The sequence below is a fragment of the Cherax quadricarinatus genome, chromosome 24, assembly GCF_038502225.1.
Source record: "Cherax quadricarinatus isolate ZL_2023a chromosome 24, ASM3850222v1, whole genome shotgun sequence".
NCBI classification, from domain to species: Eukaryota; Metazoa; Arthropoda; class Malacostraca; order Decapoda; family Parastacidae; genus Cherax; species Cherax quadricarinatus.
The window spans coordinates 6,587,246-6,611,981 of NC_091315.1; the positions used below are offsets into that span (position 1 = coordinate 6,587,246).

The 24,736-nt window shown below is 34.9% G+C and overlaps 1 protein-coding gene across 1 annotated transcript in view; it reads right to left on the bottom strand.

Annotated features, from left to right (window-relative positions):
• LOC128690737 (lachesin-like) overlaps positions 1–24,736 on the bottom strand; it is a 175,854-nt gene that overhangs the window by 110,782 nt on the left and 40,336 nt on the right. The window contains exons 4-5 of the mRNA XM_070088138.1: positions 24,045–24,173; positions 3,371–3,546 (exon numbers count right to left, since the gene is read on the bottom strand). Coding sequence (XP_069944239.1) covers positions 3,371–3,546; positions 24,045–24,173 — 305 coding nt within the window. The remainder of the gene's footprint in view (positions 1–3,370; positions 3,547–24,044; positions 24,174–24,736) is intronic.

Sequence of the window (24,736 nt, forward strand, 5' to 3'; positions counted from 1 at the left end):
TTGCCTTGGCCTCCTGCTGTTCTGTGGTGGGTTATACATCACTGCTATTACCACCTTGGGACCTCCAGAGTGAAGTGTTCCCACTATGTAATCACTTTCTTCTCCGCTGTCTCCTCTCTCCAGCTCATCAAAATTCCAGCGATTTTTGATCAGTAACGCCACTCCTCCACCCCCCCTGTTCCCTCTGTCTTTCCTCAGGATTTGGTATCCCGTTGGAAAGATGGCATCTGTTATCATACCTGTAAGCTTGGTTTCTGTGAGAGCTATGATGTCCGGTGATGCTTCTTTGACTCTTTCATGCCACTCCTCCCACTTATTTGTTATTCCATCAGCGTTTGTGTACCATACCTTCAGTTTCCTTTCCAACACTGTGGTTTGGGGGGCCTGTGAGGGTGGGAGACCTGGTGGCATACTGTGGGATTCTATAGCTCGGTGTTGGGTGGAGGCTGTGGGTATGGATTGTAGTGTGTGTTGGGATGGTGTGATAGGTTGTATGGTTCTGAGAGTAGTTGTGTGTGTGCTTGCCCTTGCTGTTCTGTTCTGCTCTGACTGACCTCTGCTGGTTCCCTCCTTGTCTCTTTTCCTAGCTCCTTTCGCTTTTTTGTCCTCTCCCTCAGCTGCTGTCGTTCTGATTTTGTTCTGTTTCTGTCTAGGAACACCCTCTTGTACTCTTCCGAGTATTTCAATCGTGGTTTCTCTTGGAGGATCCTGTTCCGCACTGTTTCCGTCCTGAGAATCAGCTTGATTGGTCGGTTTCTCCCCTTCGAGTACCCCCCTATTCTCTGAAAATTTACAATCTGTGTGTGTGTGTGTGTGTATGTCGTGCCGAATATGTAAAACTGGTCAATTAGCAAGAACTCATTTAAAATTAAGTCCTTTCTGAAATTTTCTTTTTTACGTTTAAAGATATTTTTTTTCATTAATGTTAATGTAAAAAAAATTGAATTTTTCACCAAAAGAATCTTAGAAAACTTACCTAACCTAATTACAACAAGAACAATTTATTTTAGCCTAACCCAACTAAATATATTTTAGATTTGTTTACGGTAATTTAATACTAAACAAACACAGTGAAATATATTTTTTTTCGTTAGGTTCAGAATGATTTTGGCGAAATTAATGCATACACAAATTTTCACTTGTCCTATATGGCAAGATGAGCGTTGCTATTTAAGCCAAGATGTCAAGTTCTGCCTATTCGGCACGACATACATACATACATACATACATATATATATATATATATATATATATATATATATATATATATATATATATATATATATATATATATATATATATATATATATATATATATATATATATATATATATATATATATATATATATATATATATATATATATATATATATATATATATATATATATATATATATATATATATATATATATATATATATATATATATATATATATATATGTCGTGCCGAATAGGCAGAACTTGCGATCTTGGCTTAAATAGCAACGCTCATCTTGCCATATAGGACAAGCGAAAATTTGTGTATGCAATAATTTCGCCAAAATCATTCTGAACCTAACGAAAAATATATATTTCATTGTGTTTGTTTAGTATTAAATTATTGTAAACAAATCTAAAATATATTTAGTTGGGTTAGGCTAAAATAAATTGCTCTTGTTATAATAAGGTTAGGTAAGTTTTCTAAGATTCTTTTGGTGCAAAATCGTAAATTTTTACATTAACATTAATGAAAAAAATATATCTTTAAACGTATAAGAGAAATTTTTAGAAAGGACTTAATTTTAAATGAGTTATTGCTAATTGACCAGTTTTACATATTCGGCACGACATATATATATATATATATATATATACATATATATATATATATATATATATATATATATATATATATATATATATATATATATATATATATATATATATGTCGTGACGAATAGGCAGAACTTGCGATCTTGGCTTAAATAGCAACGCTCATCTTGCCATATAGGACAAGCGAAAATTTGTGTATGCAATAATTTCGCCAAAATCATTCTGAACTTAACGAAAAAAATATATTTCACTGTGTTTGTTTAGTATTAAATTACTGTAAACAAATCTAAAATATATTTAGTTGGGTTAGGCTAAAATAAATTGTTCTTGTTATAATAAGGTTAGGTAAGTTTTCTAAGATTCTTTTGGAGCAAAATTAAAATTTTTTACATTAACATTAATGAAAAAAATATATCTTTAAACGTATATAAGAAAATTTTAGAAAGATCTTAATTTTAAATGAGTTCTTGCTAATTGACCAGTTTTACATATTCGGCACGATATATATATATATATATATATATATATATACTATATGTCGTGCCGAATATGTAAAACTGGTCCGTTTGCAAGAACTCATTTAAAATTAAGTCCTTTCCAAAATTTTCTCTTGTACGTTTAAAGATATATTTTTTTCATTAATGTTGTTGTAAAAATTTTTAATTATATATATATATATATATATATATATATATATATATATATATATATATATATATATATATATATATATATATATATATATATATATAAATATATATATATATATATATATATATATATATATATATATATATATATATATATATATATATATATATATATATATATATATATATATATATATATATATATATATATATATATATATACACACGTTTTGTTCTGATTGATTTCCGCTGATTGACAGAGAACACATTTGTCGAACAGGCCAAACTTACCGGATCGGTTTACTCGGCACAACACATTGTATTAATGAATGTCTGGGTGGTGTGGGGGTAGTGGTAGTACTGCCCTGATTAGCTTTTTGGTGCAGGGCTATGGCTACACTCACGTGCCTGGACGGGTACTGTAAGTGCTAGAAGTAGTGGAAACACGTCCTTTGCTTCGTAGTGATTACATGCCAAAGAATCGTTATCGGTGAGTATAAGCCCTTTTTGTTTATTGGTATCGGTTAAAAACAGCCGACAATTTCTATATTATAAATATTACATATGTGCTTAAAAATATCAACATTAGCACTCAACCTCACGATTATGAGACTCTCATACACTCCCGAATCCAAACAGTATCGACAAGTGCCTTTGACAATCAGTAAATATCACAACAGGCCAAATGATGAGCAATGATATTATCATCGCAAAGAAATAGTTATTTAATATTTAACCTTCCTGTGTTGTTTAACACCCATTGTGCAATTATCATTCCCTTATATACTGAAGTCAATGTAATTTCAAAAATAAAAGTAAAGGAAATGTATCGGTAACGGCCTAAATTTTGGAATCATCCCATTCCTACTCGATAATGAGTGTGGTATAGGTAGTGGTAGCACATACCTGCTTGGCCGGATGGTGCAAATGGTAGAGGTAATGATGGCTGTAGATAGGGTGGCCAGAGTCTCGTAGCCACACCATGCTGGGCTCTGGGAAGGCATCCACCACACACGACAGGTTCACTGAGGCGCCCAGTCTCGCCCACACTTCGTCTTCCCTCGCACGGATCATCGGCCGAACTATACGGGGGAAAAAAGTAGTAGTATGCTCGCATGTATGGAAATTATTTAGTAAAGCTAAAAATTGAAAAAAAATAAAAATAAGAACTGTTTTCTTATGCTACTCGAAGCAAAAAAAAAATGTTAAATAAGAGACGTATAACTGCTTGGGATAAATACAGTGAATTTAACTTCTAAACAGTTATATTCACCGAGAGGTACATGATACAGAATATATGCTGAATATAATTTATTTCTTATTTTAAGAATTGCAGCATTCTTGTCTTATGGTGAAATGGCTACCGGGCAGCCTTAATGACCCTCGTGCAGTTGAAAGGCTCTAAATACCATTAACCAACCAATCACCAACCAACCAAAAGGTGCGTATCTTGGTGGGCGTACATTTTAGGGATTAAAATATCCCTGACCAGTGGTGTAGAATTAACGACCCTCGTCTTGTCGACAAACTTGAAACCCACTAAACCAACCATCCTTAACTGTTAAAAATTTGAAACTTTTTTTTATAAAAATATGAAAGAGGAATTTTAATTTAGGATGATGGGTAGTGGAGAGTAAACATCAAGTGCCCGAGGTCAGGACTGAAGGAGATTTTTATGAATAATATTATTAGTTCATGTACGTAAGAAAAATGAGCAGATAATGAAAAGAATAAGTGAGAAAATGAAGGAAAAAGAGGGAGGGGACGATGTCCAGGGTCTTACACACAGTTTAGTGGACCTAGTCATTTTTTAATCGATCCTGAGATCATCACCATGCTGCCCATTTTCACACCAGACTTACTCTATTGAAAGCCTCATGTCTAACTTTACATGGCTACGAGGGTCATGTTCTCGCGACTCGGTCTTGGATAATTTCTCTTTGTCGATATCCTAGTAAACTAGGTTGTGACTACTAGCTACCCGTTTTTCAAGATACGCACCACGGCACGGCTGATATGAATATTATTTTTAAATTTCTTGTCTCTCGAAAAATATTGTTATCTCTTAGCGACTATACATATATATATATATATATATATATATATATATATATATATATATATATATATATATATATATATATATATATATATATATATATATATATATATATATATATATATATATATATATATATATATATATATATATATATATATATATATATATATATATATATATATATATATATATATATATATATATATATATATATATATATATATATATATATATATATATATATATATATATATATATATATATATATATATATATATATATATATATATATATATATATATGTCGTGCCAAATATGTAAAACTGGTCAGTTAGCAAGAACTCATTTAAAAGTAAGTCATTTCTAAAATTTTCTCTTATACGGTTAAAGATATATTTTTTACATTAATGTTAATGTAAAAAATTTTAATTTCGCACCAAAAGAATCTTAGAAAGCTTACCTAACCTTATTATAACAAGAGCGATTTATTTTAGCCTAACCTAACTAAATATATTTTAGATTTGTTTACAATAATTTAATACTAAACAAACACGGTGAAATATATTTTTTTCGATAGGTTCAGAATGATTTTGGCGAAATTATTGCATACACAAATTTTCGCTTGTCCTATATGGCAAGATGAGCGTTGCTATTTAAGCCAAGATCGCAAGTTCTGCCTATTCGGCACGACATATATATATATATATATATATATATATATATATATATATATATATATATATATATATAAGTAGGCCTTAGACAAGGATGTGTGATGTCACCGTGGTTGTTTAATATATTTATAGATGGGGTTGTAAGAGAAGCAAATGCGAGGGTCTTGGCAAGAGGCGTGGAGTTAAAAGATAAAGAATCACACACAAAGTGGGAGTTGTCACAGCTGCTCTTTGCTGATGACACTGTGCTCTTGGGAGATTCTGAAGAGAAGTTGCAGAGATTGGTGGATGAATTTGGTAGGGTGTGCAAAAGAAGAAAATTAAAAGTGAATACAGGAAAGAGTAAGGTTATGAGGATAACAAAAAGATTAGGTGATGAAAGATTGAATATCAGATTGGAGGGAGAGAGTATGGAGGAGGTGAATGTATTCAGATATTTGGGAGTGGACGTGTCAGCGGATGGGTCTATGAAAGATGAGGTGAATCATAGAATTGATGAGGGGAAAAGAGTGAGTGGTGCACTTAGGAGTCTGTGGAGACAAAGAACTTTGTCCTTGGAGGCAAAGAGGGGAATGTATGAGAGTATAGTTTTACCAACGCTCTTATATGGGTGTGAAGCATGGGTGATGAATGTTGCAGCGAGGAGAAGGCTGGAGGCAGTGGAGATGTCATGTCTGAGGGCAATGTGTGGTGTGAATATAATGCAGAGAATTCGTAGTTTGGAAGTTAGGAGGAGGTGCGGGATTACCAAAACTGTTGTCCAGAGGGCTGAGGAAGGGTTCTTGAGGTGGTTCAGACATGTAGAGAGAATGGAGCAAAACAGAATGACTTCAAGAGTGTATCAGTCTGTAGTGGAAGGAAGGCGGGGAAGGGGTCGGCCTAGGAAAGGGTGGAGAGAGGGGGTAAAGGAGGTTTTGTGTGCGAGTGGCTTGGACTTCCAGCAGGCATGCATGAGCGTGTTTGATAGGAGTGAATGGAGACAAATGGTTTTTAATACTTGACGTGCTGTTGGAGTGTGAGCAAAGTAACATTTATGCTGTGGAGAAATTTTCTCCAGGAGGGGGGTATCAGCCCCCTTCAGCCCTTTCAGCCCTGAGGGGCCAAGCCCTCTCAGAAGGGGCGAGCATCTTGTTTACTGCTAGAGTGAGTAATTGATCACAGATGCTATGCCACGTAGTCAAGTGACCTCTGCTCCTTGCAGCGGTGTTGCAAAGTGTATTTTTATAAGAGACAGTACATTCTTACTTTAGCAGGACAATTAAGGAAAATCCTGCTCCCACTTTATTACAATAGTAAAGATAGCGTACATTGTTGTCTACGCTTAAGACAGCAAGAAACAAACATTCTGCTTTGCTTCATCGAGGAGGTGACAAGGATGCAAGGTACTAGGTCAGCGTTTTTTTTTTTTTTTGTGCCAGGGCAGTGACGGCTTGGGGCGGTGTGGCGACGCCAGACCACCTTTGACTCTAGTGAGAGTGACACTGACGCCAGGATAACCAGCGAAGAACACTGATCTGTGCGTTAGTGTGAACAAAGTGTCTCATAAACCACAATAAACACTTAAGAGAAGTGTGATCAGCTTCTCCAGTGATAACTTTGTGTGAACAATTATTGATGAACAGTGTAACAACGAGTGTTGCGATCCAACAGAGTGTAGTGCGACATTCTTCAAAGAACACTATTCTTCAATCAACTCAACGGATATCCGGGCATAATTACGGGTCAGATACATATACCCAGGTAAGTGTTCTAACTCGTGATGTACTACTATTGACTGCGCAGTTGAGTATAAAGTCGTGAGGTAGAAACTTATCATAAACCCCGGTGATATGTGGACCATTGAGTCCAAACAAGTAAGTATATCGTCAGCCATCATCGAATGAAATATGCTGACATAACACCCCCTAGGGGTAATTTATATACTTACAAATTATATTTTTTTGACAGCCCATGTTGAGATGGTTTCGACAGCTTCTAGACCTCGTCTGCAGGGGCGGCTGTGTAGACGATTTGCTGTCTTTTATCAGCTAAGTGTTCATATTTAAATTTATAAATTAAACATAGCTGGTAAGGCCAATATCCTCAACAGAATTTGGTCGTGCTCGAACCGGATAAAGACCACACTGTGGTCCAAATATGTTGTACTACAGTGTACAAATAACCTATGAGCCAAGGTCCTTCGAGAAAAGCTGTAAAACTAGTGTTTTACAATATAAATCAGTATAAATGAGTCCCTCCAGACTCAATCATAGAGAATGGGCAACCAAAAGAAAACGGGCGCTCACCCAGCGTTCACCTAAAGAAAACGGGAGCTGGGTGACTCACCCAACAAGAAGACGGGGGATGGTATCCTGCACCCTCCATCAACTGCTCCAATCTCGAAATTCCTGATTAAGACAGCAACCCAAGTGATGTTGTTTGTCTGAGTGTATATATATACACAATGTTTATAATGTTTATAGACAGAAATTAAGAGACAAGATTGTGTTAAAGTTTGTTTCTTATAGATCTACCTGTTATATTAGAGGAACTTATATATAAAGTGTAAGCTTTCAAATATATTAACAGTGGAATTTATATATGTGTAAGTAATATTCACAGGTAATTTACAGTTATACAGTGACATTTATAGTGTATAGTGAATGAAGTGTATAATATCGTTATTTACGATTAATCATCGTGGTCAGGCTGACACAGCAAACAAACTCAAGCCATAAACACCAGACACATGTATCCTGTACCCTTCATGATCATTGACCCTGAGGTTAAGCTTAGTGGGTCAGTAGTGTCTGACTCGATTATTGCTGACTTAAGCATAACAAAAACTCAGCTGTCTATAGCAGTACAGTGTTTTTTAAACACTCTAAGTGTGGTGCTAGAATTTTCAGTATACCATTAAAATGGCTTGTTTGAAAACTCAGTTTCAGTCTTTACAGACTAAGATTACACAATTAGAAAATCTAATTTCAGTCTGTATAGGATTAACTCAAGATACAAACATAGATTTTGATGATCTTGAGGTCAAGTTTGAATTATTTACACAATGCATGAAAATAATTAATTCAGACTATACACATTATGAAAATAAATTTCTTGAATCAGATCCATCTGAGGATGAAATTAAAAATGTTTTGGATACTTTTAGTGATCAACAATTAAGGTGGACAGGAGTACAGGCTATCTGCCGTAAAACTCTGTCACAGAGACCTACTACTAGTGGTCAAACACCTGTTACACCTGTAACAACAAGTGTCCCATTACCAAGCTTACCTACATTGTCATTACCTATTTTCCAAGGTCATAATTATGAAGAATTCATTAGTGGTTTTCAATCCATAGTAAATTCACGAACTGACATAGATGAGATTGCTAAGTTCAATTATCTTAAATGTCTTGTGAAGGGAGAACCCTATGAACTGATTAAGTCATTTCCGGTGGTCAAAGGCAATTATCAAATAGCCTTACGTGTCTTAGCAGACAATTACTTCGATGCTGACAAGGCTAGAGTTAGACATGCAGTCTTAATATCAAGCTTGAAGCCACCCAAACATTGTTTTTCAGACTTACAGGCATTTAGAATCACATTAGACAATAGTCTCAGATCTCTAGATGCTAAATATGACCTAAGACAATGTGATTGGTTTATCAGTGGTATTGTACAGGATAAGCTGTCAGCACAAACTATTGAACGATTAAATATTATGTTCAATAAACGCTATTTCACTTGTGAAGAAATTAGCAATGGTTTACAAACAATAGTTTCATGCATGCAAGCAACGAGACAAGATGAAAAATCCACAAATCCAGTGGATAACAAACCTTCAACTCAGTATAAAAAGAGTATACCTACTCCCACTAAACCACATAATGGGAAATCCCATATAGGCATTTATCAAGCTGTGAATACAATAGACAGTAAACAGACTGTCATACATAAACGTACTCCAAAATGTGTACTTTGTGATGGAACACATTGGGCACAGTATTGTATTCAATACACATCAATGGAGGCACGTAAACAACGTGTTCATCAGCTGAAAAGATGCATCAAGTGTTTAGGTGAACACAAGGGAGGTAAATGCTCACTGAAGAAGTGTTTTAAATGCCAGGGTATGCATCATACAGCATTATGCCCAAATACTTTTGCTGAACAGCAGAAGACTTCCACAGAATCAGGAAGTCAACAAGCAACAGCATTAAATGTGAGAGACAAGTTTAAAGCAACTGCTCTCCCGATAGCTCGAGTTGAGTTATCTAATAAATTACACAAAACCAATGTGCTAACACTATTTGATCAAGGCTCACAAAGGTCCTTCATAAGAAGAACAGTGTTGCAGAAACTGAATAAACAACCCTATGCCAAATTACAGTTAGATATAGCTGTTTTTTTCCATAATTCTGGTAAACAGACATATGACCTAGCCAAAATCACTGTTGGTCTAGGAAACAGGAAAAAGACAGTAGAAGCTGTGGTAGTAGATGATTTGCCTAAGTCTGTGCAGATCCAGGGATTAAAAGAAACAGTTGCAGCACTGAAAGCAGCTAAGGTCAAGTTAGCCTGTCCTGACATACAGACGGACACAATTAGTCCAATTGATTTAATCATTGGAAGTGATTATTATCACTGTTTTGTGCAAAATATAGTAAGTAAACATGATGTTCACTTGCTGAAAACAGCAGGAGGCCACATGATATGTGGTCCCATTCCCTCTCAAAGTGGGAAGGAAGCTGATATTGATTCAGTGGAAAATGTACTGGTTACAAGAATAACCACTGATCATGTACCACAGCAAAAATTATCATTACTGGAAGAAATGAATGAACCAGTTGATAAGTTGTGGGATTTAGATGCGATAGGTATTGATGTAAATAAACCAAGCCCACAAGAGTCTCAGACTTATAACCAATATTTGGACACTGTCAAATATACAGATGGACAGTACTGGGTTAGGTTACCATGGAAATTAAATCCACCACATCTGCCTAGCAATTATCGCATGGCTTTCGGACAAATGAAAGCACAAATACATGAGCTCAGGAAGAATCCAGAGCTACTGACTGTCTATGATAATATCATACAAGAACAGTTGGACAATAAATTCATTGAGGAAATAGTCGAAGATAAGTTGAAGACAAAAGCTCATTATCTCCCGCACCATGGAGTCAGAAAAGATTCTGAAACCACTCCACTACGTGTTGTATATAATTGCAGCGCACGTGCAAATAAAGATGTAGCAAGTCTTAATGACTGTCTGATGACCGGACCCTCACTAACTGAAAAGCTTGGAGACGTGCTTATGAAATTTCGCACAAACCCATATGCCTACACGGCTGATATTTCAAAAGCTTTCTTAAGAGTAGGACTACAAGAAATAGATAGAGATTATACTCGATTCTTGTGGCCTGAAAATCCACATGATCCACAAAGTCGTGTGAAAACTTATCGTTTCAAATCAGTATTATTTGGTGCAACATCCTCTCCATTCTTATTAGAAGCTACTCTAAATACACATTTGAAGAAATCTGAAAGTCCCTTCAAAGAAATCTTAAAGAAAAGTTTCTATGTGGACAATCTTCAAGGCACTGTGAATAAAGAGGAGGATTTGAAATCTTTATACAGAGAAGCTAACAAGGAGATGAAAGAAGCAAATATGCCTCTAAGGATGTGGAATACAAATTCAAAGCAATTAAGGGAACTTATCAAAGAAGATTTCCCTGAAACTGAAATTCCTGATTGCAACAATATGCTGGGACTTAATTGGAACTCACAGGAAGATACTTTGAGTCTCAAAAGGATAAACAATAAATCATGCAGTACACTCACTAAACGTAGTTTACTGTCAGAGGTATCACAATGTTTTGATCCTCTAGGACTCGTCTCACCAATTACCATAAAAGGTAAAATGCTTATGCAAGATGCATGGAAACTCAAAATTGGATGGGATGAGAACTTGCCTCTAGAAATAAGTCAAGCATGGGATGAAATATCCAAGGAGTTTAAACAACTTCATCAAGACTTAAGAAATCGTAATGACACGATTGCAAATAAACCATACCCCCGGCCGGGATTGAACCCGCGGTCATAGAGTCTCAAAACTCCAGCCCGTCGCGCTAGCCACTAGACCAGCTAGCCACAATAAGATTCATCCAACTAGGTATATTTCTACACCATAGGAAAGTTAGCACAGGCACCTCACTTAAGAAATCGTAATGACACGATTGCAAATAAACCATATCCCCGGCCGGGATTGAACCCGCGGTCATGTTGACGGCAGTGAAGGGACTTGAGCTAGAGTTCGTCACGGCCACGCTAGCTGGAGATTCGTCTGTAAAAACTTGCATTTGTGGTCACAGAGGTGCCTGTGCTAACTTTCTTATGGTGTAGAAATATACCTAGTTGGATGAATCTTATTGTGGCTAGCTGGTCTAGTGGCTAGCGCGACGGGCTGGAGTTTTGAGACTCTATGACCGCGGGTTCAATCCCGGCCGGGGGTATGGTTTATTTGCAATCGTGTCATTACGATTTCTTAAGTCATGTTGACGGCAGTGAAGGGACTTGAGCTAGAGTTCGTCACGGCCACGCTAGCTGGAGATTCGTCTGTAAAAACTTGCATTTGTGGTCACAGAGGTGCCTGTGCTAACTTTCCTATGGTGTAGAAATATACCTAGTTGGATGAATCTTATTGTGGCTAGCTGGTCTAGTGGCTAGCGCGACGGGCTGGAGTTTTGAGACTCTATGACCGCGGGTTCAATCCCGGCCGGGGGTATGGTTTATTTGCAATCGTGTCATTACGATTTCTTAAGTCATGTTGACGGCAGTGAAGGGACTTGAGCTAGAGTTCGTCACGGCCACGCTAGCTGGAGATTCGTCTGTAAAAACTTGCATTTGTGGTCACAGAGGTGCCTGTGCTAACTTTCCTATGGTGTAGAAATATACCTAGTTGGATGAATCTTATTGTGGCTAGCTGGTCTAGTGGCTAGCGCGACGGGCTGGAGTTTTGAGACTCTATGACCGCGGGTTCAATCCCGGCCGGGGGTATGGTTTAACTTCATCAAATTAAATTTCCCAGACAAATAGGTCAAGAGGGAAACAAGTACACATTACATGTGTTCTGTGATGCGTCAACCAAAGGTTATGGCGCTGTAGCTTACATGAGTAATGCTGAAGGAAGTACACTAATTACTTCAAAGGCCAGGGTAGCACCCTTGAAGGTCAGAACAGTACCACAATTGGAACTGACAGCACTCTATGTAGGTACAAAATTAGCTGTCTATCTCAACAAAGTACTTGATCATCTCACTATTGAAAAACCGTGATCTGGAGTGATAATGAGGCAGTTCTCCAGTGGTTAAGAAATAATAAGAGTAAGTTGGTCTATGTACAGAACAGAGTAGCAGAAATAAAAGACATGCAGAGAGATTATCTCTTTCTCCACGTCTCTACCCAAGAGAATCCAGCTGACATGTTGTCACGTGGTGTCCCACTCAAGAAATTTGTGGATAATAAATTATGGCTCCACGGACCGAACTGGCTCTCTAATGAAAATAACTGGCCTCAGCAAAAAGCTCACATTATGCCAGAAGAAACAGTCTGCTTGAACACAGCAGAAATAAGTTGTGTAAATACTGCAGACACAACAGAAATAGTCATTGATGGATCTAAATACTCATCTTTGAGTAAACTCTTAAGAGTTACAGCTCTTGTCTTTAAATTCATTAAAGGAATAAAACCTGATTATGAATGTCTTGAACCCATTAAATACTGGGTGAAACTAATACAGAAAGATGTTTTCTCTACAGAATATAAATTTCTAGAAACACAAGATAAATCCCCAAAGAAACCTGCCATGATTAATTCTTTAGGACTTTATCTCGACTCAGAAAAGATTATAAGATGTCGAGGAAGAATTCATAATTCTTCACTACCTAAAGAAGCCATACATCCAATATTGATACCCAAGGATCATTGCCTAACAAAATTGATTGTGCAAAACGCCCACAGTAACGTGTTACATGGTGGGGTAGCTGACACACTTTGTCATTTACGACAATCCTACTGGATACCTCAAGGTCGACAAAGTGTGAAAAAACAAATAAAGGACTGTATTACTTGTCGTCACTACGATATGCGAGTATGTCAGTATCCAGGTCCACCTCCATATCCCTCTGAAAGAGTTTGTCATATCACTCCATTTGAGGTGGCAGGTGTAGATTACACTGGACCAATAATTTTAACCAAAACAGTTGAAAAAGTTCCCATCAAGGTGTACATCTGTTTGTTCACTTGTGCTACAACTAGAGCAGTACATCTAGAAGTAGCCACTGACATGTCTGCTGAAACTTTTATCAAATTATTCAGAAGGTTTGCAGCCAGAAGGGCATGTCCCAGACTGATGATTTCAGATAATGCAACGAACTTTGTTGCTGGTGCTGCTTATATAAGCAAGATCTTTGATCAACCAGAAGTACAACAGATGCTGAATCAACGCAGTTGTCGCTGGAGATACATTCCTCCTAAATCTCCATGGCACGGCGGATTTTATGAAAGAATGATCGGCATTGTAAAACATTGTTTAAGGAAGACTCTTCATCGTCAAAGAATCGACTTAGAAGAATTCCGTACAGTTGTGACTGAAATAGAAAACAGAGTCAACAACAGACCTCTAACTTATGTTACCGATGATCTGGACAATTTAGAAGTGTTAAGTCCATCTCATTTACTCCATGGCAGAAGGCTCGAACCTGTTCCTCCCATGAATGATAAAGAAATCATAGAGGATCCTACTTATTTCGAACCTGAGCAACTCAGACGTAAATTCAAACACCTTAATAAAGTGATTGAACGTTGGGAGAAAATTTGGCGAGAAGACTATCTCACCTCATTGAGAGAACACTTCTATGGAGCTGGTGTTCCTGAAAATCATAAGTCCTTAAGACCTGGTGACATAGTGATTATCGACAATGATGGTCCGAGTTCCCAATGGCCACTTGGAAAAATTGTGACCATATATCCTGATGCAAATGGAATCATCAGGACAGTTGATGTTTTGAGCAAAGGTGTAGTGAATAAGCGGACAATAAATAAACTAGTGCCGTTAGAATTACACAGTGTTGAAAACAAAATTAGTGATTCTCCAGAAACCACACAGACTAAAGCTGTTCAGAAAAGACAAGCAGCAGTGGTGGCGAGTGAGAAAATTAAATTAATGTTAAGTGATGAATAGTTCACCTGCAGCGAACCTCCGCCGCCCCCCAGTGTGGAGAAATTTTCTCCAGGAGGGGGGTATCAGCCCCCTTCAGCCCTTTCAGCCCTGAGGGGCCAAGCCCTCTCAGAAGGGGCGAGCGTCTTGTTTACTGCTAGAGTGAGTAATTGATCACAGATGCTATGCCACGTAGTCAAGTGACCTCTGCTCCTTGCAGCGGTGTTGCAAAGTGTATTTTTATAAGAGACAGTACATTCTTACTTTAGCAGGACAATTAAGGAAAATCCTGCTCCCACTTTATTACCATAGTAAAGATAGTGTACATTGTTGTCTACGCTTAAGACAGCAAGAAGCAAACATTCTGCTTTGCTTCATCGAGGAGGTGACAAGGATGCAAGGTACTAGGTCAGCGTTTTTTTTTTGTGCCAGGGCAGTGACTGCTTGGGGCGGTGTGGCGATGCCAGACCACCTTTGACTCTAGTGAGAGTGACACTGACGCCAGGATAACCAGCAAAGAACACTGATCTGTGCGTTAGTGTGAACAAAGTGTCTCATAAACCACAATAAACACTTAAGAGAAGTGTGATCAGCTTCTCCAGTGATAACTTTGTGTGAACAATTATTAATGAGCAGTGTAACAATGAGTGTTGCGATCCAACAGAGTGCAGTGCGACATTCTTCAAAGAACAATATTCTTCAATCAACTCAACGGATATCCGGGCGTAATTACGGGTCAGATACATATACCCAGGTAAGTGTTCTAACTCGTGATGTACTACTATTGACTGCGCAGTTGAGTATAAAGTCGTGAGGTAGAAACTTATCATAAACCCCGGTGATATGCGGACCATTGAGTCCAAACAAGTAAGTATATCGTCAGCCATCATCGAATGAAATATGCTGACATAACACCCCCTATGGGTAATTTATATACTTACAAATTATATTTTTTTGACAGCCCATGCTGAGATGGTTTCGACAGCTTCTAGACCTCGTCTGCAGGGGCGGCTGTGTAGACGATTTGCTGTCTTTTATCAGCTAATTGTTCATATTTAAATTTATAAATTAAACATAGCTGGTAAGGCCAATATCCTCAACATTTATGAAGGGGTTCAGGGAAACCGGCAGGCCGGACTTGAGTCCTGGAGATGGGAAGTACAGTGCCTGCACTCTGAAGGAGGGGTGTTAATGTTGCAGTTTAAAAACTGTAGTGTAAAGCACCCTTCTGGCAAGACAGTGATGGAGTGAATGATGGTGAAAGTTTTTCTTTTTCGGGCCACCCTGCCTTGGTGGGAATCGGCCAGTGAGATAATAAATACATAAATATATATATATATATATATATATATATATATATATATATATATATATATATATATATATATATATATATATATATATGTATATACATATATATATATATATATATATATATATATATATATATATATATATATATATATATATATATATATATATATATATATATATATATATATATATATATGTCGTGCCGAATATGTAAAACTGGTCAGTTAGCAAGAACTCATTTAAAATTAAGTCTTTTCTAAAATTTTCTCTTATATGTTTAAAGATATATTTTTTTCATTAATGTTAATGTAAAAATTCATAATTTTGCACCAAAAGATTCTTAGAAAACTTACCTAACCTTATTATAACAAGAGCAATTTATTTTAGCCTAACCCAACTAAATATATTTTAAATACGTTTACAATAATTTAATACTAAACAAACACAGTGAAATATATTTTTTTCGTTAGGTTCAAAATTATTTTTGCGAAATTAGTGCATACACAAATTTTCACTTGACCTATATGGCAAGATGAGCGTTGCTATTTAAGCCAAGATCGCTAGTTCTGCCTATTCGGCACGACATATATATATATATATATATATATATATATATATATATATATATATATATATATATATATATATATATATATTTATGTATATATATATATATATATATATATATATATATATATATATATATATATATATATATATATATATATATATATATATATATATATATATATATATATATATATATATATATATATATATATATATATATATATATATATATATATATATATATATATATATATGTCGTGCCGAATAGGCAGAATTTTCGATCTTGGCTTAAATAGCAACGTTCATCTTGCCATATAAGACAAGTGAAAATTTGTGTATGCAATAATTTCGCCAAAATCATTCTGAACCTAACGAAAAAAAATATATTTCACTGTGTTTGTTTAGTATTAAATTACTGTAAACAAATCTAAAATATATTTAGTTGGGTTAGGCTAAAATAAATTGCTCTTGTTACAATAAGGTTAGGTAAGTTTTCTAAGTTTCTTTTGGTGCAAAATTAATTTTTTTTACATTAACATTAATGAGAAAAATATATCTTTAAGCGTATAAGAGAAAATTTTAGAAAGGACTTAATTTTAAATGAGTTCTTCCTAATTGACCAGTTTTACATATTCGGCACGACATATATATATATATATATATATATATATATATATATATATATATATATATATATATATATATATATATATATATATACATATATATATATATATATATATATGTCGTGCCGAATATGTAAAACTGGTCAATTAGCAAGAACTCATTTAAAATTAAGTCCTTTCTGAAATTTTCTTTTATACGTTTAAATATATACTTTTTTCATTAATGTTAATGTAAAAAATTTTAATTTTGCACCAAAAAAATCTTAGAAAACTTACCTAACCTTATTATAACAAGAGCAATTTATTTTAGCCTAACCCAACTAAATGTATTTTAGATTTGTTTACAATAATTTAATACTAAACAAACACAGTGAAATATATTTTTTTCGTTAGGTTCAGAATGATTTTGGCGAAATTATTGCATACACAAATTTTCACTTGACCTATATGGCAAGATGCGCGTTGCTATTTAAGCCAAGATCGCAAGTTCTGCCTATTCGGCACGACATATATATATATATACATATATATATATATATATATATATATATATATATATATATATATGTATATATATATATATATATATATATATATATATATATATATATACATATATATATATATATATATATATATATATATATATATATATATATATATATATATATATATATATATATATATATATATATATATATATATATATTATATATATATATATATATATATATATATATATATATATATATATATATATATATACATATATATATATATATATATATATATATATATATATATATATATATATATATATATATATATATATATATATATATATAATTAATATATTTATAATTAATAGAATTTGGGAAGAATTTAATAATACACTGGACAAATAATAATTATATAATTATATATATATAATATATATATATATATATATATATATATATATATATATATATATATATATATATATATATATATATATATATGTATATATATATATATATATATATATATATATATATATATATATATATATATATATATATATATATATATATATATATATATATACATGCAATAAGATCACAGTAAACAGGTATTTCAGAATATGCAAAACAACCACTCTGAAAGAATAGAGAAATTCCAAGCGCTTTCGTGACTACTCACATTATCAAGGAACTATGAAAGTAAAGCATCCAAGGAAGCTATATAAGGGGTCTGGCCAACACCTCACTATCAGATCCCACAACGGTTAAACACCTGACACGCGCCGACCCAACTGGATAGGTCCTTTTCAGAACTCACCCACAAACTATTCTACCCAAGAAAATTTAAAAATTATTATTTGTCCTGTGTATTATTAAATTCTTCCCAAATTCTATTAATTATAAATGGATCTAATTTATATAAACCAAAGGAAATATTCATATTATTGTCAAAACTGCTTTTTATGAAACAAGATTCAATTATATTTCTGTCGACCATGGACTTGCTTGATACTACTTTCTCAACTTTTTGAAAATCAATTGGATGGTTAAAATCTCTTACATGAATAAATAGAGCATTGGAATCTTGTCCAGTTCTAATGCTATATTTATGTTGTTTTAATCTTAGTTCGAGATTTTTACCAGTTTGACCGTAATAAACTTTATCGCAAATTTTACAAGGAATCTTATAGACACATCCATCAGCATTTTGGGGGGAATTCTTTATCAAAAGTTTTTTTACTTTATCAAGATTTTTGAATTCAACTTTAATATTAAAAGTCTTAAGAAGAGAAGACATATCAACCAAGTTTTCATGGTAAGGGAGAACCAACATATTTTTTGTTGAATAAGGCTGGTTGTCCCTTTTTGGATTGTAAAAAGTATTTCTAGCAACTTTAAAAGATTTATCAATTACATTTCTTGGGTATTTTAAATCATTACCTATTTCATAAATTTTGGATATTTCCTCATCTATGAACTCAGGACTACAAATTCGTAAAGCTCTCAGAAACATTGATGAGAAAACAGACAGTTTGACTCTATCTTGATGCGAGGAATAATAGTGGACATAGGAACAGTTATTTGTAGGTTTTCTGTAAATTTTAAATTTGAATTTATTATTACCCTTAATAATTAAAACATTAAAAGTTTATTACGGTCAAACTGGTAAAAATCTCGAACTAAGATTAAAACAACATAAATATAGCATTAGAACTGGACAAGATTCCAATGCTCTATTTATTCATGTAAGAGATTTTAACCATCCAATTGATTTTCAAAAAGTTGAGAAAGTAGTATCAAGCAAGTCCATGGTCGACAGGAATATAACTGAATCTTGTTTCATAAAAAGCAGTTTTGACAATAATATGAATATTTCCTTTGGTTTATATAAATTAGATCCATTTATAATTAATAGAATTTGGGAAGAATTTAATAATACACTGGACAAATAATAATTTTTACATTTTCATGGGTAGAATAGTTTGTGGGTGAGTTGTGAAAAGGACCTATCCAGTTGGGTCGGCGCACCTCAGGTGTTTAACCGTTGTGGGATCTGATAGTGAGGTGTTTTACCTGGAGTTTACCTGGAGAGAGTTCCGGGGGTCAACACCCCCGCGGCCCGGTCTGTGACCAGGCCTCCTTATATAGCTTCCTTGGATGCTTTACTTTCATAGTTCCTTGATAATGTGAGTAGTCACGAAAGCGCTTGGAATTTCTCTATTCTTTCAGAGTGGTTGTTTTGCCTATATATATATATATATATATATATATATATATATATATATATATATATATATATATATATATATATATATATATATATATATATATATATATATATATATATATATATATATATTTATTTATATATATATATATATTTATATATATATATATATATGATGACTCCAGTGTGTTTTTTCAGATCACAGTCCCAGCGACAAAATTTATAGATGACTAACTACACAGTTTTGAGGTCTGGTAATTTTCCTTGCCGTACTCTCCAATTCCTCCCAGTGGTGTGTTTTGCATAGCAAGTTTTGCTAATTGGATATTGCTTTGAGACGCAAGGTTGATAATGTAATTTTCTATTTGTATTAATATGAGACTAATTTTTTGCACTATTTCTGGAGACTTTGTTTATATATTTTTTTGAAGTGTTTATTTCATATTTGAAAGCAGAGATGTGTGATAATGGACGCTAATGCTGTTTACAGAGTTTCTCAATTTATAATAATCATGTAATTAATGTGGATACTTTGTTTATATAAAGTGCCTGTTTTATTTTTGCAAGCAGAATTGTGTGATAGTGAACACTTATGTTGTTTAAAGAGACACTTTCTCAATTTATAATAAGTTTACTTGTATATAATTATTGTGTATACTTTTTATGTAATTAATATATACAGAGGTAACTCAGTCAGCTCTTTAATTTTATGCCATGTACAAAAAATGCAACGGCATAGGTGTTTGACCAACACTAAGTTGTAATGGTGCATTTTCCTGTTTATGTTTAAGAGCACAGTTATAAAGCATGATTGTGGACTCATCTGGCGTAAAACCTGATCACTTTTATGTCAAACGAGTTTCACACGTCTGCAGATTAACAATACTCATTGTAGAGATAAGCTTTAAGGTGATAAATGCTTATTTTTTTTTCTATGCAAAAGTAAATTGCACCAAGACAGTGCTTGATGCGGTTTTCTTATTTTTGGAGAATTTTGTGTTTCCCCAGACCTAAGATTAATTTCCCATTTTTGCCCGTTGACTAGCTGAAACTGAGTGGATCCAGTTAGCTGAGCGAGACCGGTGGGATACTGGAGGGGTTATTACGCAGTGTATTGGTCATTATTGTATAAAACATAAACGCTCCATATATAATGTCAGTTTCCGGGATTTGTTCTGAATCAGATGTAGTTGAGGAGGAGTCTTCCTCCGGATAAAATGTTGGTCTCTTGGAAACAGATGTTGGTGTCAATGGCTTGACTACTGAAGATTGTAGGGCACTTCTAGGATCTGCACAAATTGGGAAAGTAACCACCACGAATTTTATCCAACCGAAAGCAAAATGGTGCAAATTCTATGCTTGGGGCATCTGTTGCATGGAATATAGGGAAAAACAAATGGGGTATGCAGCTTTGAGCATCCCAAAAAATGCCGCGACCTCCTGTCTAAAAGGGTGTCATTCTACCTCCTGCAAATTATTCCATCCTGAAATGTACCACTGTTCAGTCCTCAAAAAACAATGTTACAACAACTACCCCGCATTACAATTAAAAGGGACCGGGAAGTACAGATCACGTAAAACAAACCCTACTTCAAGTGTTTTTTTAGTGACAGGAAACGAAAAAATAAGGCGGAAAGAAATAACCAAAAAAAAAGCCGTCACCTTGCAGCTTTGTTGGACTGGAGGGACAGCCAGTGGCGCCCCCATGTCCCTCCAGAACCACAAGTACTGACGCCAACAACAAAATATCCTCAGCAAACACGCAATACGACCTCATTTATATATGCTAATATTCAGTTCCTTAAGCCATCCACAACCAACAAAATACCTTTCATCAGTGGACTTGTAAAGTCAAATGCGATGTTTGCAGTTTTCACAGAAACCCACACAAAAGATCACTTTGACAACGAAATATGGATAACTGGGTACAGCCTTTTTAGATGCGACAGAAAGAACAGGCAACAAGGGGAAGGGGTTGGCCTGAATGTAAAAGAGTCGCTCATTTCCACAGACACTGAACACCATAAATGATGTAGTTAAAGTTCTAACAATAAAGATCGAGAATCAAAACTTAGTCATTGTCGTTATATATAAGCCACCAGATGCAACCTCCTAACAGTTCAAGGAACAGCTATTAAAAATTTACTACTGTCTGGAAAACCTTCCATCCCCATCCCCAAACATCTTGTTACTTAATGATTTCAATTTAAGACATACAAAATGGAAGAATATAGCAAATAATGTTATAACAAAAACATTCCCTGGAGGCAGCTCAGATGAAAAGTCACACACACACACATGAGCTGCTGAATCTCTGCAATAAACGCACCGTAAGACAACAGATAATGGACCAACAAGACTGGACAAGACACTTGACCTTATTTTCACAAATAATGAGGCCCTGGTAAGAAACATAATATAAAAAAACAACTAATTCAGATCACAATCTAATCGAAGTCCAGACAAGGGTCCTTGATCCTGACCAGCAAAATGCACACGGCTACGAAGGTGCCTTCAACAAATTCAACTTCAACAACAAGAACATCAACTTGGGCCCGGTAAATCATGTTCTAAATGAAACATTCTGGGAAGATATCTTAAATAACATGGATCCTAACCAGTACCTTGAAAAGATCAACTTTTTGGCAGCTGAAGTATGTTCAAGGCATATTTCCCTAAGAAAAAAGAAGAGAAAAAGTAAACTGGAGAGAGACGCTCCCTGTACAGGAGAAGGCGAAGAATCACTGAGCTCCTCAAGAATACTAGACTATCTGAAACACGGAAAGAAGCGATAACCAAGGAAGTGGAAATCATTGAGCTTAAGTTAAATGATTGATACAGGATCCAGGAAAGACATGAGGAACTAAAAGCGATTGGTGAAATTGAAAGAAATTCGAAATATTTCTTTTCATATACCGAAAACAATGTAAAAATCCTATCTAGTATTGGGCCCCTGCTCAGACAAGATGGAACTTACACAGTTGACAATAAAGAAATGAGAGGTACTGAAATCCCAAATACGACTCTGTGTCTAAATTGTCTAACTGAAGATCGACAATCCAGATGATTTCTCATGAATGAGCCTCGAAACCCTGTAAATGTATGCCAAATTTCTGATATAACCCTAACTCCACCAGACTTTGAGAGACCTATTGACAACATGCCCATGCACCCAGCTCCAGGCCCTGACTCGTTGAACTCTGTGTTCATTAAGAACTACAAAAAACACCTTCTGCCCCTAATTATGCTATGGAGAAGGAGCATAGACACGGGTGAAATTCCACAGTTAATAAAAACAACGGATGCAGCCCCACTCCATAAAGGTGGCAGCAAAGCAAGAGCTAAGAACTATAGACCATTAATATTAACGTCCCACGTCATAAAAATCTTTGAAAGAGTACTAAAAAGCATGATTGCAATTCGCTTGGATTCCCAAAAGTTGCACAATCCAGGGCAACATGGGTTCAGAGCAGGTCGCTCCTGCCTCTGGCAACTACTGGACTATGATATGGCCTCGGATGCACTGGAACATAAACAGAATGCAGATATAGTATACACAGATTTTGCAAAAGTATTACATGTGCAGCTGCATAGCCCTTGTGGTTTAACGCTTCTTTTTTATAATAATAACAATAATTACATGTGTAGTCATGGTGTAATAGCGCAAAACAAAGCGCGCTTAAGGGATAACTGGCAAAGTGGGCAGATGGATCTTCAACTTTTAAACCAATCGAACACGAAGAGTTAAATCGGAAGCGGCCATAGTGAAGAGCTCTGTTCCACACGTCACAGTACTCGCCCTCATCCTGTTCCTTATCCTCATAGCAGACATAGACATCTCTGTCTATACTCTATAGCATCCTTTGTAGACGATATTAGGATCTGCATGAGACTGTCATCCACTGAGGTCACGGTAAATGTCCAAAATGATATAAACCAAGTTTTCCAATGGGCTATTCCAGTCGTGTGCAGTGAAGCACGGAGAACTGGGGTAATTGAATAAAGAGATCCTTTTATCGGATCACCCAGCGACCGAAAGACATCTATTTTTTTTAATTATAAATTATCTTCAATCTCAATGTTATTATTATGAACTAATTTGAATGACTGATTATAACTTGTCCTTCAAATTAATATTCATTGACTACCAGTGACCCTATATCCGAGTTTACTGTAATAACAACAATAACAAAGCGGGGATGATAATCGTTCCTCCTGTAAGGAAGAGAACCAGAATAAAAGTTTTCTTAGGGATATTAGCCACTTTATTTAAAGCTCATTATGAGTCCTTCTTCAGGAGAAGTAGATTTATAATTACATATTAATATATTAACAATAAATGAAAGTTTAACATGGTTAACCTAGAAAAAAAAACCCAGAAAATTTGAAAGGAAGAATGACTTACATCGCACGTTGAGGAGAATGCGCTTGCTGACTGATGGAAGGACGCCATTACTGGCTATACACAGGTAGGCCCCAGCGTGCTCTCTCAGCACATGAGGTATCACAAGCTCACTCCCAACAACCATCAACTCTGAATATATGAAATAAAGTAAAGAAAAATAAAATTATTTGAAATCTGCAAGAAAAGAAAAATATACGGAAATCATGAGAAACAGATGCTGGTGTGCAATAATTAACAAACATCTGGAAAAGTTAACTAAAGCTAATTTGGCTAACAGTCAGAGAGAACAAACTAAATAGTATTTTTATTTTTAGCCAAATTCTACTAAATATATCATACATCAGTCTAATTTCTGAAAATCCATGATATAAATATTTTCGTTTTATTCAGATTAATTTTCTCAGATTTATTACATAAACAAACTTTCACTCTGCTTTATCAGGAGAACTGACTGTAAGAACATAAGAAAGAAGGAACACTGCAGCAAGCCTACTGGCCCATGCAAGGCAAGTCCAATTCTCCCACCGGCTTAAGCCAGTGCCTTGACCTGGTCAGGTCAGTCACATTCACTTAAGATATCTGACCTAGTAGCACAAGCTAGTCAGGTCCAACTCACACCCACCCACACCCACTCATGTATTTATCCAACCTATTTTTAAAACTGCACAATGTCTTAGCTTCTATGATGGTAC